The sequence below is a fragment of the Schistocerca serialis genome, chromosome 3 (genome assembly GCF_023864345.2).
Source record: "Schistocerca serialis cubense isolate TAMUIC-IGC-003099 chromosome 3, iqSchSeri2.2, whole genome shotgun sequence".
Taxonomy (NCBI): Eukaryota; Metazoa; Arthropoda; class Insecta; order Orthoptera; family Acrididae; genus Schistocerca; species Schistocerca serialis.
In genome coordinates, this window is record NC_064640.1 from 910,449,774 (window position 1) to 910,466,596 (window position 16,823).

General features: G+C 44.2%; 1 protein-coding gene across 1 annotated transcript in view; it reads right to left on the reverse strand.

Annotated features, from left to right (window-relative positions):
• LOC126471316 (dystrophin-like) overlaps window positions 1-16,823 on the reverse strand; it is a 293,208-nt gene that overhangs the window by 155,410 nt on the left and 120,975 nt on the right. The window contains exon 5 of the mRNA XM_050099438.1: window positions 4,618-4,741. Coding sequence (XP_049955395.1) covers window positions 4,618-4,741 — 124 coding nt within the window. The remainder of the gene's footprint in view (window positions 1-4,617; window positions 4,742-16,823) is intronic.

Genomic DNA, 16,823 nt, shown 5'->3' on the forward strand with positions numbered 1-16,823 from the left:
TTTTTTCCAGCTGCAAGCTTTGCTTTCATATTAGCCTGCCCCGAACTCTCGCAGATCTTCCAATACCATTTATTAAACGATAGTCGTTTCACGCAGTATACAAGTACCACATTACACACTTTGATTGCTATTTCTCCTCCCTTCTTGTTTACGCATAGCACTTACATCTGCAGCAGTTTAAAGCTAATACAACTTAAGGATTAACATATCGCAGCGTAGAGACGCTACAGTTAGTTCGAGTCCGTGGAGATGGAAATGTACTCAGATGAGGATATTTATAATGGCTTTCATTAAAAAACTGTTTGCTGTTCGCACGTGTTATTCAGGGGAAAGCACAGGAAAAAAATTAAGACAGTCGAGCTGGAAATTCAGCAATACAGCAATACAGGTCACTGCTAGCTCACTTAGACACGTCACTCTTCGTGTATTTACACGCCGATGAGATCAAGTTACTTAAAAATGGAAGAGTTATATTGCGAAGGCAAGAATAATAGTCTAAATTTTAAATAAACAAGTTCACGGAAGTAGAAAGAACTGAAAATCTAATTCTTAAAAAAAGCATCAATAATTTCCACTCTAAAAGAACATTCTATCTTCATTTATTTACTAAGCAGTATACAAAGTAAATCTTGATCACGATTGGTTCGTTCAATTAAATGCTGAAAGTGTCGATATTCGTAAGAGCTTCAACATTTTAATACCCCAATAATCTGATTCTATCTGTGAAGATGACAGAATCCTTAAACGCACTGTAATTGACCACATATTCATATTCACATTTTGTAATAACGGTGGGTAGTAATAATTGGGTCACGGGCGTAATGGGGTAATAAAATATTTTCACGATATAGTTGAAAATATATTCATAGTACGAGCAGTAATAAAAGTGGAATGCTTTCCGCAGCGGAGAAGCGTCGTGTTCTCCGTTTTATGTACTATAAAACAGCTCTATTAAAAAGGGGGACCGACAGGGTCGCCGTCGTCGCTACCCGGGTAAATAATGGATACTTCCCATCATGAACGGCCTTCCTATCTTCTTGCGTGGCTGCGGGCTTCTGCTAACACGGTTAGAAAACACCGGGACTTCTCAAAGTTGTTAATTAAAATAGCCTGAACATCTCGGATTTATTTTATGAGCATGGTGTCGTAGGAGCAACGACGTACATGACATAGTTTACTACTAAGAAAATCATCCATAAAATACTTGAAAATTACCTAAAGCCGAAATTGTACAATCGTACATGAAATAAAGATAATGGCAGCTGAAGGAATCAAGAAATCTTTCAAAAAATGCATCGCGGACCCTATCGCATTGAAAGTTATATTAATTGAAAGACTGTAATAATTCCACCCCCAAAGAAGGCAAACGTTGACAGGTGTGAATATTACCGAACCATGATTTTAGTAAGTCAAGGTTGCAAAATATTGACACGAAGTATTTATAGGACAATGGAAACATTGGTAGGAGCTGACGTCGGGGAATATGTAGATGTGTTTGCGTTCCGGGGTAATATAGGAACACTGAGGCGATACCGACCCCACTGCTTGATTTGTGAAAAATGAGGTTCCGGTGCTCTGGCGTTCAAGGGGCTATTTTTGACATTTAGACTTCTTAAAACGTTATTCTAACACTTTCCTTAGCATTTTAAATCTGTGAACAGAACGTTTGTTTTAAATCGCTTCAACAGCAGCAAAATTTCTATTATATCACACCTTAAAAGCTGTGGTTCTGTTTTTTATTTTTATTTTCGTCAGAGGTACAGGAACGGCGTACCGGTGTGTACCGCCACAAATCAAGTACAGACTGATGTTTATGCCATGTGTAAATTTACAGAAAGCTTTTGACAATGTTGACTGGAATGCGCTGTTTGAAATTCAGAAGGTACCGGGGATGATATATATATATATATATATATATATATATATATATATATATATATATATATAGGGAGGCAATGAATACTTATGTTTAAATTCTATAAGAATCGGACTACAGTTTTAAGAGTCGAAGGACATGAAAGGGAAGCAGTAGTTGAGAAGGGAGTGAGACAGGGTTGCAGCCTATCCGTTACGTTATTCAATTTTTACACTGAACAGACAGTATACAAAACTAAAGAGAAATTTGGTTGGAAAGAGGACTAAAGTTCAAGGAGAAGACACTAAAATTTGCGATTTGCCAGTGGCGTTGTAATTCTGTCAGAGATGGCAAAGAACTTGGAAGGGCTTTTGAACGGAATAGATAGTGTCTTGAAATGGACTTATAAAATTAATATCAATAAAAGTAAAACAAGGGTAATGAGATGTAGTAGAGTTAAATCAGGTCATCTTGAGGGAATCAGATTAGGAAATGCGACACAAGCAGTAGTAGACGGTTTTTGCAAGAGAAAAGTTTCTGAAACAGAGAAATTTCTTAACAATAAATATACGCTTAGGAGACAGAACTCATGGGATAACGATTGCACATATACAGATGACGGTAGTATCGTATACACAAGATATAAACGGGCAGAGATTGACTTTTGTACTCAGGTGATTCATGTGAAAAGGCTTCCGACGTGATTATGCCGCGCGACGGGAATTAACAGACTTTGAACGCGTAATGGTAGCCGGAGCTAGGCGCATGGGACATTCCATTTCCGAAATAGCTAGGGAATTTAATACGTGCCAAGAGTGTCCCGAGAACAGAAAATTTTAGGTACTGCCTCTCACCGCGGACATCGCAGTGGCTGATGGCCTTCACTTAACGACCAAGAGCTGCGCGGCGTTTGCGTAGTGTTGTCAGTGCTAACAGACAAGCAACGATGTGCAAAATAAACACAGAAATCAATGTGGAACGTATAATGAACATATCCGTTAGGACAGTGCGGCGAAATTTAGTGTTAATAGTCTATGGCAGTAGACGACTGACGCGAATGCCTTTGCTAGCAGCGCGACATCGTCTGCAGCGCCTCTCCTGAGATCGTGATCATATCGGTTGGACTCTTGGCTACTGGAAAACCGTGGCCTGGTTAAATGAGTTCCGATTTCAGTTGGCAAGAGCTGATTGTTAGATCGCGTGTTGCCAGATCCCACGAAGCCATGGACCTAAGTTGTCAACAAGGCACTGTGCAAGCTGGTGGTGGCTCCATAATGGTGCTGCCTGCGTGTTTACAGGGAATGGACTGGGTCCTTCGGTCTGTTCAGTTACTTGGAGACCATTTGCAGCCATTCATGGACTTCATGTTCCCAAACAACGATGGAATTTTTGTGCAGAACAATGCGTCACTTCACTGGGTCACAATTGTTTACGACTGGTTTGAAGAACATTCTGGACAATTCGAGCAAGTAATTTGGCCTCTTAGATTGACCGACACGAATCCCATCGAGCTTTTATGGGACTTAATCGAAAAGTCAGTTCGTGCACAAAATCCTGCACAAGCAACACTTTCGCAATTACAAAAGGGGGTCCGACACGATATTAGGAGGCATCCCATGAATATTGTTACCTCAGTGTAAATGTACGTGTTACGAAGTGTTCTCTGAACTTACTCGTCAAACATGTAGTATTGTACGGAAGTGAAACGTGGACGATAAACAGTTCATACAAGAAGATGGTGGAGGTTTTTGAAACGTAGTGCTACATGAGATGCTGAAAATTTGGTGGGTAGATCGAATAACTAACGAAGAGGTACTGAATCGAATGGAAATTAAATATGTGGTATCGATAGCTACGATGCCACAACCTAGGTGCGCTCTGCTAGGTTGGCACTACGACACCGACACCGCCGACAGCGCCCTCTAGCCGGCGCTGTGCAGCTCTACGAGCGCCGCTTCAGATTCAGCCTATTTGATTCCGAGTAGACGACCAAGCAACATTGTTTCTATTTCATAGTGGGCGAGCCACTACAGATTTTCCCCGTGTAAACCTGTACAGTTTCGCACCTACGTGCTCATCTTCAGTGCAAAGTTACGTATGTCATTGACTAATATTCTCTATTAAATGTTCTGTTAAGTTAAACGCAGTACTGAAGCATTTCACCTTTTCCTGCTCCTGCTCACTTCCTACATTCAGCCCACCCTTCAGTTTACAGGAGCAGACTCACGCGCCGCCTTCCAGGCGGGATACAAAATAAAGTGCATTGTACAATTTGACAGAATAAAGGGATCATTTGATGGGACACAGCCTAAGGCCTCAAGAAATCGTGTTTGGTAGTGGAGGGAAGTCTAGGGGTTATAATTGTAGAGGAAGACCAAGAGATGAATACAGTAAGAAGGTTCAAGCAGATATTGGTTGTAGTAGCTATACATATAGGAACAGGCTTGTACAGAATAGACAAGCGTGGAGAGCTGCATCAAACCAGTTACCGGACTGAAACCACCACCACTAACACCACCACTACCACCACCACGACTACTACTGCTACTGCTACTGCTACTGCTGCTACTACTACTACTACTACTACTACTACTACTACTACTATGGGTGTTTATTTCATAGCAGTTACAAAGTAGGACAATTTATTGTTACTGTGAAAAGTCTCACTACATCGAAGACGTGTGGAAGACTTTCCCTTACATTGGCTCCATAAGATGAAGACCTTTGTCAATACAACTGAGTAACTGCTTGGACTGACTGACCTTCGCTGTCGCTGGTGTCTGAGAGCGGCGGCTCGTTGGCGATGTACTGCCGGCCGCTCAGCAGGTTGTTCTCCACCACCGGCCTTTTGTCCTCCAGCTGGCGCCGGAACGCGCGGTGGTCATCCTGAAAAAACACAAACACTCTTACTTAATTACACTCACCGTCTAGCAAACAGTCCACGGTTATACTGAGGAAATCATCCTCATTACTTATCGTACCGAGTTCGCCGGACGAAGATTTAAGACCCGCTCTTTTTGAGTACCATTAGTACGAAAGGTTGATTGCATAAGCTCTATAGAGAGTGCCGTTGGCACAATATAACCTTCATAGAGAGCTAAGGCATATCGTCGTTGAAATAGTAGCTCATAAGTGACTATTCCAGTTTTCCATATTTCGGTCAGGTGTCCTAGTTAGCGCACTTGCTATTACCGTGGGAATGACGATTTGTCTATTCTTAACTATGAAAAAGAAGCTAAAGAATGCAGTGTGAGTGAAACGTGGTAAAAAGTTTAAATTCCGGCAAACTGCGAAAAAATGAAGTAGCACATGACTGGAAAGTCGGAAGATCCGTCTGCTGCTCGCTGACAATGCTGTTGCCCGGAAGGGGGCTGCAGACAAGATTGTAGGGAAATGCAGGACGGTCTGCTGAGAATCGACGACTGGTGCAGCGGCTGACAGTTTTTTTCACTCTGAAAAACAAATGACCGTCTCCATACGCTACGAGGGGCGTTCAGTATGAAATGGAACATCATTTTCTCGGCCAGTCTCTGTTGAAAACAGGTATAATTTGTTGTGGAGCATTGTGGAATATTCCCGCTTTAGTCCCTATAGCTTCACGAAGCTCCGATAGGTGGCGACGCTCCACGTTGCCCTCAAAACAGCGTCTGTAACGAAGGTGCGTTCCAAACAGAGTAGAGTAATTGAGTTTCTTTTAGCGGAAAACCAGAACAACGCAGATATTCATAGGCGCTTGCAGAACGTCTACGAAGACCTCACAGTGAACAAAAGCATGGCGAGTCGTCGTGCGAGACATCTGTCACCATCGCAGCAAGGTCGCACAAACCTGTTCCATCTCCCACCTGCCGGCCTGCAGCACACAGTTTCTACATCTACATCTATATTCCGCAAGCCACCCAACGGTGTGTGGCGGAGGGCACTTTACTGCCGCTGTCATTACCTCCCTTTTCTGTTCCAGTCGCGTATGGTTCGCGGGAAGAACGACTGCCGGAAAGCCTCCGTGCGCGCTCGAATCTCTCTAATTTTACATTCGTGGTCTCCTCGGGAGGTATAAGTAGGGGGAAGCAATATATTCGATACCTCATCCAGAAACGCACCCTCTCGAAACCTGGACAGCAAGCTACACCGGGTGCAGAGCGCCTCTCTTGCGGAGTCTGCCACTTGAGTTTATTAAAAACATCTCCGTAACGCTATCACGCTAATCAAATAACCTGTGACGAAACGCGCCACTCTTCTTTGGATCTTCTCCATCTCCTCCGTCAACCCGACCTGGTACGGATCCCACACCGATGAGCAATACTCAAGTATAGGTCGAATGAGTGTTTTGTAAGCCACCTCCTTTGTTGATGGCCTACATTTTCTAAGGACTCTCCCAATGAATCTCAACCTGGTACCCGCCTTACCAACAATTAATTTTATATGATCATTCCACTTCAAATCGATCCGTACGCATACTCCCAGATATTTTACAGAAGTAACTGCTTCCAGTGTTTGTTACGCTATCATATAATCATACAATAAAGGATCCTTCTTTCTATATATTCGCAATACATTACATTTGCCTACGTTAAGGGTCAGTTGCCACTCCCTGCACCAATGCACCAAGTGCCTATCCGCTGCAGATCTTCCAGCATTTCGCTGCAATTTTCTAATGCTGCAACATCTCTGTATACTACAGCATCATCCGCAAAAAGCCGCATGGAACTTCCGACACTATCTACTAGGTCATTTATATATATTGTGAAAAGCAATGGTCCCATAACACTCCCCTGTGGCACGCCAGAGGTTACTTTAACGTCTGTAGACGTCTCTCCATTGAGAACAACATGCTGTGTTCTGTTTGCTAAAAACTCTTCAATCCAGCCACACAGCTGGTCTGATATTCCGTAGGCTCTTACTTTGTTTATCAGGCAACAGTGCGGAACTGTATCGAACGCCTTCCGGAAGTCAAGGAAAATGGCATCTACCTGGGAGCCTGTATCTAATATTTTCTGGGTCTCGTGAACAAATAAAGCGAGTTGGGTCTCACACGATCGCTGTTTCCGGAATCCATGTTGATTCCTACAGAGTGGATTCTGGGTTTCCAGAAATGACATGATACGCGAGCAAAAAACATGTTCTAAAATTCTACAACAGATCGATGTCAGAGATAGAGGCCTATAGTTTTGCGCATCTGCTCGATGACCCTGGAACTACCTGTGCTCTTTTCCAATCATTTGGAACCTTCCCAAATTCTGCAGCGATGGAACGTGCAGACACACTCGTTCGAGGTGGTCGGCGGATCACAATCAAACTCCTCGCTGCACAACTGGACGTCTCTGATAGTAATATTAACACAATCGTCCACCAGTCGGGGTACTCAAAGGTGTGTGTCCGCTCGGTTCCGCGCTGCCTAACATGAGACCACGAAGTGCAACGTAGCACTATCTGTGCGGAATGGCTTGTGCGCTACGAGGCTGATAGTGACAACGTTTTGTCGAACATTGCAAGCGACGAAAAATGGGTCACCACTTCGAACCGGAAGCAAAACGGCAATCCAGGGAGCGGCGCCACACCACCTCTCCACCGAAGAAGTAGTTCGAAGCCGCACCCTCTTCTGGTAAACTCATGGCGGTGGACTTCTGGGACTGTCATGGGGGTTATTCTGTTTGGAGTTCTCTCTCGCGGTGCAACGATCAATTCGGAAGGGTATTGTGCTACACTCAGGAAATTGAATAAGCGACTTCAGCGGGTTCTTCGCAACAGAAATGCAAACTAACTTCTCCTCTATGGCAACGCAAGGTGTCAACAACTCTACGCACCTGGGAGGAGCTCACAAAACTTCACTGGACTGCTTTTCGATATCCTGGATTTCACATCTTCCAACTTCCACCTGTTTGGCGCAATGAAGGATTTCCTCCGCGGGAAGCAAGTGGATGATGGGGATATTACTGATTCAGGACGACGTAGGCTTCGACTTCAACCAGTAGACTGGTACCGTGTGGGCATACAGGCCGTCACAGTAAGGTTGCGTAAGGGCGTTACATGGAACGTAAATTATGTTGAAAAATATGGCTTGTAGCCGAAAGAGTGAAGAATAATATTGTGTATTCCAATCCCCGACAAAAACAACCTGCTTTTTGAAAAAAAAAATGTGTGCTGCATTACTTACTCGACGCCCCTAGTACCATTAAGGTAAGGAACAATTTCTTTTAAACATTTTTGGAAGGTTACTGTCAACAACCGTTAAATAATGTGTAAAATGCATATTTGAATCATCAGCTGTTTTCATTTTACACCGAAACATCTACCGGTTTCGGTCTTGGACCATTTTCACATCATCAGTGAAGATGGCTCAAGACCGAAACCGGTACGTGTTTGGGCGTAAAATAAAAACAGCTGATGGTTAAAATATGCATTTTATCAAACAATTTCTTTCTTACTGAAAATATCGTCTTGTGGAACGTTCGACATTTCCATCAACGAAAACCTTGACTTCAGGAACTGCTTTCCGCCACTAAGAGATAAGCGGCAATCAATAATCATGTGCTGAGTCTGCGGGCTCTTTTGCATTTGCACGGCAGCACGACGCAAGGCCAGTTAAGTGGTATTTTCTCTTCGAGTACGATAGAAGCAAGTCGTAGTCACAGAGAAACCTACCTAACTGCGTGCATTATCCATGCCAGGTACGAACATCGAGCCGTGGCTCTCATCACGCACTGACGCTACTTCCTTCTCGGCGCTTATTTAGGCCAATTCGCACAGAGTTGTCAGTAAACAATCCTCACCCGTCGTTCGACGTCCTTATGCTCGTCGCTTGGCGGATGCGTCTCGGCCGTGCTGAGGCTCTGTTCCACTGCACTATTCCTTGTGGTATTTGTCTCGTCTGTCCCACAAACACCACTGCTGGGTCTTCTTTCGCTTCGTATTCGCCTCAACTGTTCAGCATCTTTTAATACAAACTATGAGCCGAAATCTGTCTTATTCGCTTTAGTGCTATATTCTATTTATTCGTTTATTTTCTAGTTCCAGGGAATGATTAAATTGCCTAAGAGCCGGCCGCGGTGACCGCGCGGATCTAGCGCTGCAGTCCGGAACCGCGGGGCTGCTACGGTCGCAGGTTCGAATCCTGCCTCGGGCATGGATGTGTGTGATGTCCTTAGGTTAGTTAGGTTTAAGTAGTTCTAAGTTCTAGGGGACTGATGACCTAACATGTTAAGTCTCATTGTGCTCAGAGCCATTTGAACCATTTTGAATTGCCTAAGACTCTTGTCAATAAAATGGCTGTTCATCTAAAAACTGTCTGTCAATTACACGTCATTTAGGAACTTCTCACTGACGAGGAGAACACGCCAAGTACCATAATGCGATTTCACAGAAATTCACTCAATGGAAGAGAGGTCAGAATAAGCGTACACATGTCTTGGCTTAGCCGTAGATACTCTACCGTTTCTGAAAGAACGACAGACCAGATTTTCGAGGTATTTCCCAGGTACTTCATGTGTCTTTGACTGCATGATTTCCTCAGGCGAAATAGTGGCACAGTGGTGTTCGGTGCAGCTTCTTAATTTTGTGCCCCGTGATTATTATTATTATTATTATTATTGTTTTTTATTTGTACAGGGTGTTCGAAAATTCCTGTTACAAATTTCTAGGATTTGTAGAGGGGGTGAGTACTTAATCTTTTGATTAGGAACCTATGTCCCGAAACTTACCGCTTCCGTTCTACGACGGTTTCAGTTCAGGTCTGTAAAGCGTCCACGTCTGCTGAGGGAAAGAGAAAAGTCTCAAATTTGCTCGTCCTGGACCAGAACATGCTTCGTAGGTACAATATCTGCAACAACGTTAGTGGTCGCCACCTCTAGCTGCTGATGAAATGCATCAGCACTGGTCTGTACGTACAGTATGCTGGACTGTTTTGGACTACGTACAAGCAAATGTGCTTAGATAAATAGATGTTTCGTTATGTTTCCTTTCGAATTGTTACTTAATACTTGTACTGCATCACGCCTAGTTCCTCAAGCAGAGCCCGCCGCTGTGGCAGAGCGGTTCTAGGCGCTTCAGTCAATACCGCGCTGCTGCTACGGTCGCAGGTTCGAATCCTGCCTCGGGCATGGATATGTGTGATGTCCTTAGGTTAGTTAGGTTTAAGTAGTTCTAAGTCTAAGGGACTGATGACCTCAGATGTTAAGTCCCATAGTGCTTAGAGCCATTTGAATCATTTGAAGTTCAAGCAGAAGTGGGCGAGTTAAACATCTGAACTGAAACCATCGTAGAACGGGAACGATACGTTTTTCGGGCATGGGTTCCTGTTCAAAGTATTATGTACTCATTCCGTTCTATAAGTCCTACAAGTTTGTAACGGGAGTTTCCGAACACCCTGTACACCAATGTCCATAGAAAATTACTGCACGAATGTTTTCTAGTGCGTACTGTTATAACGTTGTCGTTGTTCGTCATAGCATGTGAGATGAATGAATTAAAAATAAATAGAATGAGAAAATTATTTGAAATGGTTTTCGGTGAAATTCCGTAGTTATCTTGATTCATAATCAATTGCAAACGCCAGTTTTCGGAAATGTGATGCGTTAAGCATTTTTTGCTGCGAAATTATTGCCAATGTGCGAAATGTTGCAATGTTAATGGCGTTTCTCAGCAGCGTGAGGTTCATACGAAGAAATTTCACTGTTACAAATCTGCCTTCTCGCGATGCTCGTGGTGTTCGGAATATCTGAGTTTCGAATGTTCCTACGATCGGTATCATCCAAGGCATTGCGCCAAATCGTCCTGAAGAATAAAAGTACTAATAAAATATAACAATTGATATGAGAATGAAATTTCAGAATATGAGACTTTTAAGAAGAATGTAACCCCTCAACATACCATACACACATATATTCTATAATAAGTGTGAGATCCAGTTGTAATTTTACAATTAATATAACGCCCATGTACTCACTAATGTGATAAGAAACATTCGCGTAGTAACCTTCTACGATCATGGGCAGACAAATGAAAGCAATAAAAATAAAATAAATAAAAACAATAATCGAGTTTCGAACTCGGGCCCAAACTTAAGGAGCCGCGACGCTAACCACCGACCCACCATTTCGTTTGAGGGACATCGTGTGGTAAAATACAAACTGCAATAAGAACAATTTTTACAGTTAAAAAAATATTTCCAGTGTGACTTCCTAAAGATTTAAATGGTGTACCGGGCTGAGAGTGGCACGGTTAATCTTTTTTTTTTCCCTCGCAATCAATGCTCTTACCATCTGATCTATCCGGGAATAATAAGGGCGCGACTCACAGCTCCATTTATCCAGTACTTTTCTCCCCCTTCCCCTACACTTTGCTGTACATCTTTCTGGACAAGCATTCCAGGGATTTTGTCCAACTTCTATCACAGTAAGCCACTTTGACAAGGGATGTCGTATGTCTGGCTGCAGGAAATCCCTTCTGCAACCGGCCTTCGACACACACAGCCCAAGTCCGGCTCACTGCAGTTCACATGTCACGTGGTAGCTGAACTGCCGCTTGTCGGCATATTGTTGTTAAACTACTCGGCTAAAGAAAGAATCAGTGCCACCCAATGAGTAGTTCTCGATTAAGGTTAGGAGCGAGAATTGCCTCTACAAGACACTTGGAGCAGGCTCTGAGGAATTTTTTACTTTCCATTGGTCTGTGACGTCTTCTGTAAAATTAGCGAAATTGTTCTTTCAAACAGTGGACCCAAACATATAAATGTGAAAGGAAGGTAGCTGTGACGCTGAGATGGGTAAAAAATAAATTTGTTTGTTGCAAAAACACAGAAACTTTTATTACTTTAAAAAGAAAATTACTTGCAATAGACAAGTATTTCAAAAAAATGGTTCAAATGGCTCTGAGCACTATGGGACTCAACTGCTGTGGTCATTAGTCCCCTAGAACTTAGAACTACTTAAACCTAACTAACCTAAGGACATCACACACACCCATGCCCGAGGCAGGATTCGAACCTGCGACCGTAGCAGCAGCGCGGCTCCGGACTGGAGCGCCTAGAACCGCACGGCCACCGCGGCCGGCACAAGTATTTCAGTCAACTAATAATCTAATGTCAGTGAAGGTCTCTGTTACGAATTTTATACTTGTCGAGGTATTGCATCTATTAACATCAAACGAAAACCAGTTTTTCAAGGTCTTAAAATGTACTAATGATCCGATGTGTTTTCGATTTCTGGATTGGACTGACGGGAACGCCGTCTCTGTGTGGGTGGATAAGGAGGAGTCTGCTGTGATTTTCTTTAGTGTCACTGTGTCAAAATCTCTCTTATATATTCTATGATTTTTTTCCACGCATCGACTTTTTTTAAATTTATACGATCAGCTGCGGAAGGCCCCACAGTAAATCCGCAATGATACTCACTACATGGAATGTAGTCACTGTTCTTCCATCGTGAGTCACGCACAGAAGATATTTACTATATCGTATACTAACGACTGGCAGTGAGCAGTATCTATAGAGCTGTATCTATAGAGCTAATGCTTTGATAGTGTCTACCGAAATTCTGTGTGAAGAGCGAAGGAACACGCCTGGTAATAAGGGGCTCAATGTACCGGCGATTCACTTGACAAGCTACACGACGGGTGCAGTTAGCCGTAGACAGTGCTCAGCGCCTCTCGTGTGAAAGCACACATAAGGGGCCATAAGGTTACTTGCTTCTATACAAAATTTATGTCACCTCTTTAAGAACAAGCTATACAATGTAATTTATGGTTAAGAGAAACACGTGCAAGGAGGAAGTCTAAACAAATTGTACAGAGATGTTCGGAGTTGGCTGTTGCGCCAAGGTATGTAATGCTATACACCGAGGAGAAGCGAAAGAAGCAAAAGCAGTGGCTGGCGCCCGGTAGATGAAGCGCAGGCGACATGAGAGCCGCGAGTGAGTGATGATGACGGATAGGTGGTGGCCGCCCAGGAAGTGAACCCATTATTACACCTGCTAGGGCGCAAAACGGAAAATATGGATACAGAGTAAACTCTTGATAGTTCACAATTCCAGACCGGTCGTCATAAAGTGTTGTTAACACCAAGAAAATAAACTAGATAATCCAGGATGAAGCAAAACCGTCAACAATCCACAGAATACAAATCCAAATCGAAGTCTAGTTGAAATCAAATTAACAACCAGGTCACGAAAAACCTGTGTACGCGAGGTAGAGACTTAAGCACAGCACGAATCGAAATGTCTTGTAGAGGCCCAACGGCTGGATTTTATCTACGGCTTGACGTCAGTGGCCAGGCCCACGTGACAGCCTCCTGGCACCTTTTACCGGCCGCCGGAGGAATCACTGATAGCGGAAATCGCAGGTTAATCTGTCAGATTGCCGAGATATAGCAGTTCCACTCCCCTTCATAAGAGCTTAGAGACAGAAGTGTCGCTGTTGGTATTGCTATCGCTATACTAGAAGGAGGAGGTGTGAGTGGCAAGCCAAGTAAAGGTTTGCTGTCCATCCCTGTGTCTGGTGTCGCTGTGTTCTCCGCTCGTGGTGGCGGTATTGTGCTAATGCTGGAGTCAGCTGGAGCATTCCGGCCTTTCGGTCCATGCTATAGGTCAGTGGTGCTGATGGTGAAAAAGGGTCCCATTCCATGGGTTACCAGCCCTGACAGCAACCTGGGGATGTGTATCCGCCAGGCGTCTGTAGTTATGTTGAACCAGTTCCAGGGCAGTGGTAGTTATCTCGAACTGGAAGCCACGAAGATTGGGTGCAGATAGTTGGCGTATCATACCAGCATGGCGCCACTGGTAAGCACTGCAAACGTCTATTTTTCCGGGGCGGCTCTGATGACGCTAGTTTACATTCTGGGACTCTCCCGAAGATGAGAGCTAAAACCTTTGTGCCCAGCAAGTAGCTGGTGTACTGGTTGGGCTGGCATGGGCATGTTGCAGATCTCAGGACATCCCAGTGGGTCCGGATTCGGCGGCCTTGCAGCAGTGCCGCTGGGGTGCGCCCTTGTATTGATGTGGTCCTGTAGGGAGTTAGGAACGGGGTCAGGACCTGGGCCTTGGGTGTGGTTAACAGTGTTTTGAATATCTGCACCTTAAAGATGCGGACGAACCACTGGCTTCACCACTGGAGTTTGGGTGGAACAGTCCTTTATAACATTCCGAGAGCAAACATCCTGAAACATACTGGATGGTAACTGAAGGCCACTGTTCTAAATGTTTGTCTACAGGGGCCCTTTAAAGGTGGATAGTGTCTGCAAGGTCCTTGTTATCTCCTTTGTTGTTACATTTGATATTCGAAGTACGTAAGAAAACGTGGAAAATGAGTCTATGACGAAGAGCCACATCTCTCTAAGGGAAGGGCTGGCGACGTACACATGGACGCGCTCCCATAGGCGCTACGGCGTTCACCAGGCATGGAACCATTGGAGGGGAGGGGGGGGGAGGGGGGTGCTGACTGGGTTGACGCAAAGGCCTGTCAGGAGCGGGCTGTCCTCTTGAAGTCCTGTGTAACGCCGGGTCAGTTCACGTGCTGTCTTGTGAGCGCCTTCATGCGTATCATCCTCCAGTGGTCATCGTGCAGAAGGTATGCCACGGGGAGGCTGTGGTGTCGGGGTGACTACCGGCAGTAGTCATCGTCTGAGGTCAGCATCAGTACTCCCTGTACCATCTGGATCCTGTTTCTTTTTGGAAAAATATTTGCCGAGTTCTGGAAGGGAATGGGGTAGGAGGCGTTCCTGCCAACCTTGGCGAATGTATTTCATATCGTGTTTGAGATTAAGATCCTTAGCTGTGTCCTTCGAAATTAGGATGCAGTGGAAGAAACTTTTGTACGCGGTTTTGTAAGGAGTCTATTTGAAAGCGCAGTATTTCCCAAAAGTCAAATGTAGGATCTGGCCCTATAGGTGGTCTGTGTAGGGCATTGACGTTAGCATGTTGTGCTGTCGACCAATAGTGCGTTCAAGAATTATAATGGCTGAGGAAGAGAATGCAGCGTTGCAGGCATTGTGCCGTTTTGACTGGAAGGCGGTTATGAGGACCGAGCACAGAAGTCAATGAATCATGGTCCGTTGTGAGGTGAAATTATGTCACATTATGTAACGTATGACATTTCTCGATGCCAAACGTGATACCCAGTGCTTTTTCCATCTGTAAGTAACTCTTCTCGGTTGAAGCAGCGATTTAGAAATGAATGTGAGGAGTTGTTCATACTCATAATCATTTTTGTGAGAAAGAATGGCCCCCTCTGTCGCGGTGCGGCATAACAGTGGCCAGGAGAAGACATTTTGATGAGTCATAGGTCGCCATACAAGTAGTGAACTTTGGACAACGTTTTAATTTGTAAAAAGCCTCCCAAAACAGCGGTGACCATTCGCGTTTTGCACTTTTCTTGCGTGGATTATTAAGGGGACTGGCGATCTGGGTGGCATTTCGTATAAATTTTGCATAATAATTTCTTTGGCCGCGAAATGACTGAAGATGTTTTCAGTAATTCATAGGCACTTCGATTTTTCTATGACTTCCACATGTTGCTGAGTCCACATGCTCTTGACAGAATTTGCGATTTTGAAGGTTGCACTTTAATCCATTTTGTTTTAGTGTCTGGAACAGCAGACGTAAGATACTGTTTTCTTGTAGCGCCACTTACTAACATATTGTCCAGATAACTGACTGTGATCGAGAACGTAATGAATTCAATATTCCAAACAACTTTGGAAAATTGGTCGTGCATCAGCAATTCCGACAGGAGACATGTTGTATCTGTAAAATCCAATCGGAGCGTCGAAAACCATGAACTGTCGGGACTGTTCGTCTAGCGGCACTTGTAAATCAGCTTCGGGTAGATCAATTTTAGAGAATTATTGTCCACTGACAATCTTGAGATGAGCTCTCATGGCCCTGGAATGGGACAGACAAAAGGTCTAGTTCTGCATTTATATTTGATTTAAAGTCACCACAAATAAGAAGTAACCAGACGGCTGAGCTACTTGGTTTTTGTAACATGGGTGTGAGGGTGTGTTGTTGCGTAATACGATCTAATTCAGACATGAGGCTATACCGCAATGCTACAGGTGCTGGTCTAGCTCTAAAGTAGCAAAGCTCTGCAGGAGACTGAAGCTGGATGTGGGCTACATAATTATTAGCACACCCTAAGCCTATTGTAAATAAGTATAAAAATTCGGTGAATCAGTATCATCGATTGGCAGAAGTGCTGATACACAGTTGATGTCGTCTGCTATTTTAAAACCAAAAGATGAAAAATCATCCATCCAAAAATGTTTTGTGCCTGACGTGATGGCACAACTAAAAAAGTAATCAGACGGCTGACGTTTTTGTACAACGCCGTTAGCATGTCTTTATCGTGCAAAAGTATGCGGTACTTGTTGCAGGATTACAACCTTTGTGATGTTGGCTAAAGAGACAGAGAACCAGTGTGAGCATATGTTTCCCAATTTATAATACACTCCTGGAAATTGAAATAAGAACACCGTGAATTCATTGTCCCAGGAAGGGGAAACTTTATTGACGCATTCCTGGGGTCAGATACATCACATGATCACACTGACAGAACCACAGGCACATAGACACAGGCAACAGAGCATGCACAATGTCGGCACTAGTACAGTGTATATCCACCTTTCGCAGCAATGCAGGCTGCTATTCTCCCATGGAGACGATCGTAGAGATGCTGGATGTAGTCCTGTGGAACGGCTTGCCATGCCATTTCCACCTGGCGCCTCAGTTGGACCAGCGTTCGTGCTGGACGTGCAGACCGCGTGAGACGACGCTTCATCCAGTCCCAAACATGCTCAATGGGGGACAGATCCGGAGATCTTGCTGACCTGGGTAGTTGACTTACACCTTCTAGAGCACGTTGGGTGGCACGGGATACATGCGCACGTGCATTGTCCTGTTGGAACAGCAAGTTCCCTTGCCGGTCTAGGAATGGTAGAACGATGGGTTCGATGACGGTTTGGATGTACCGTGCACTATTCAGTGTC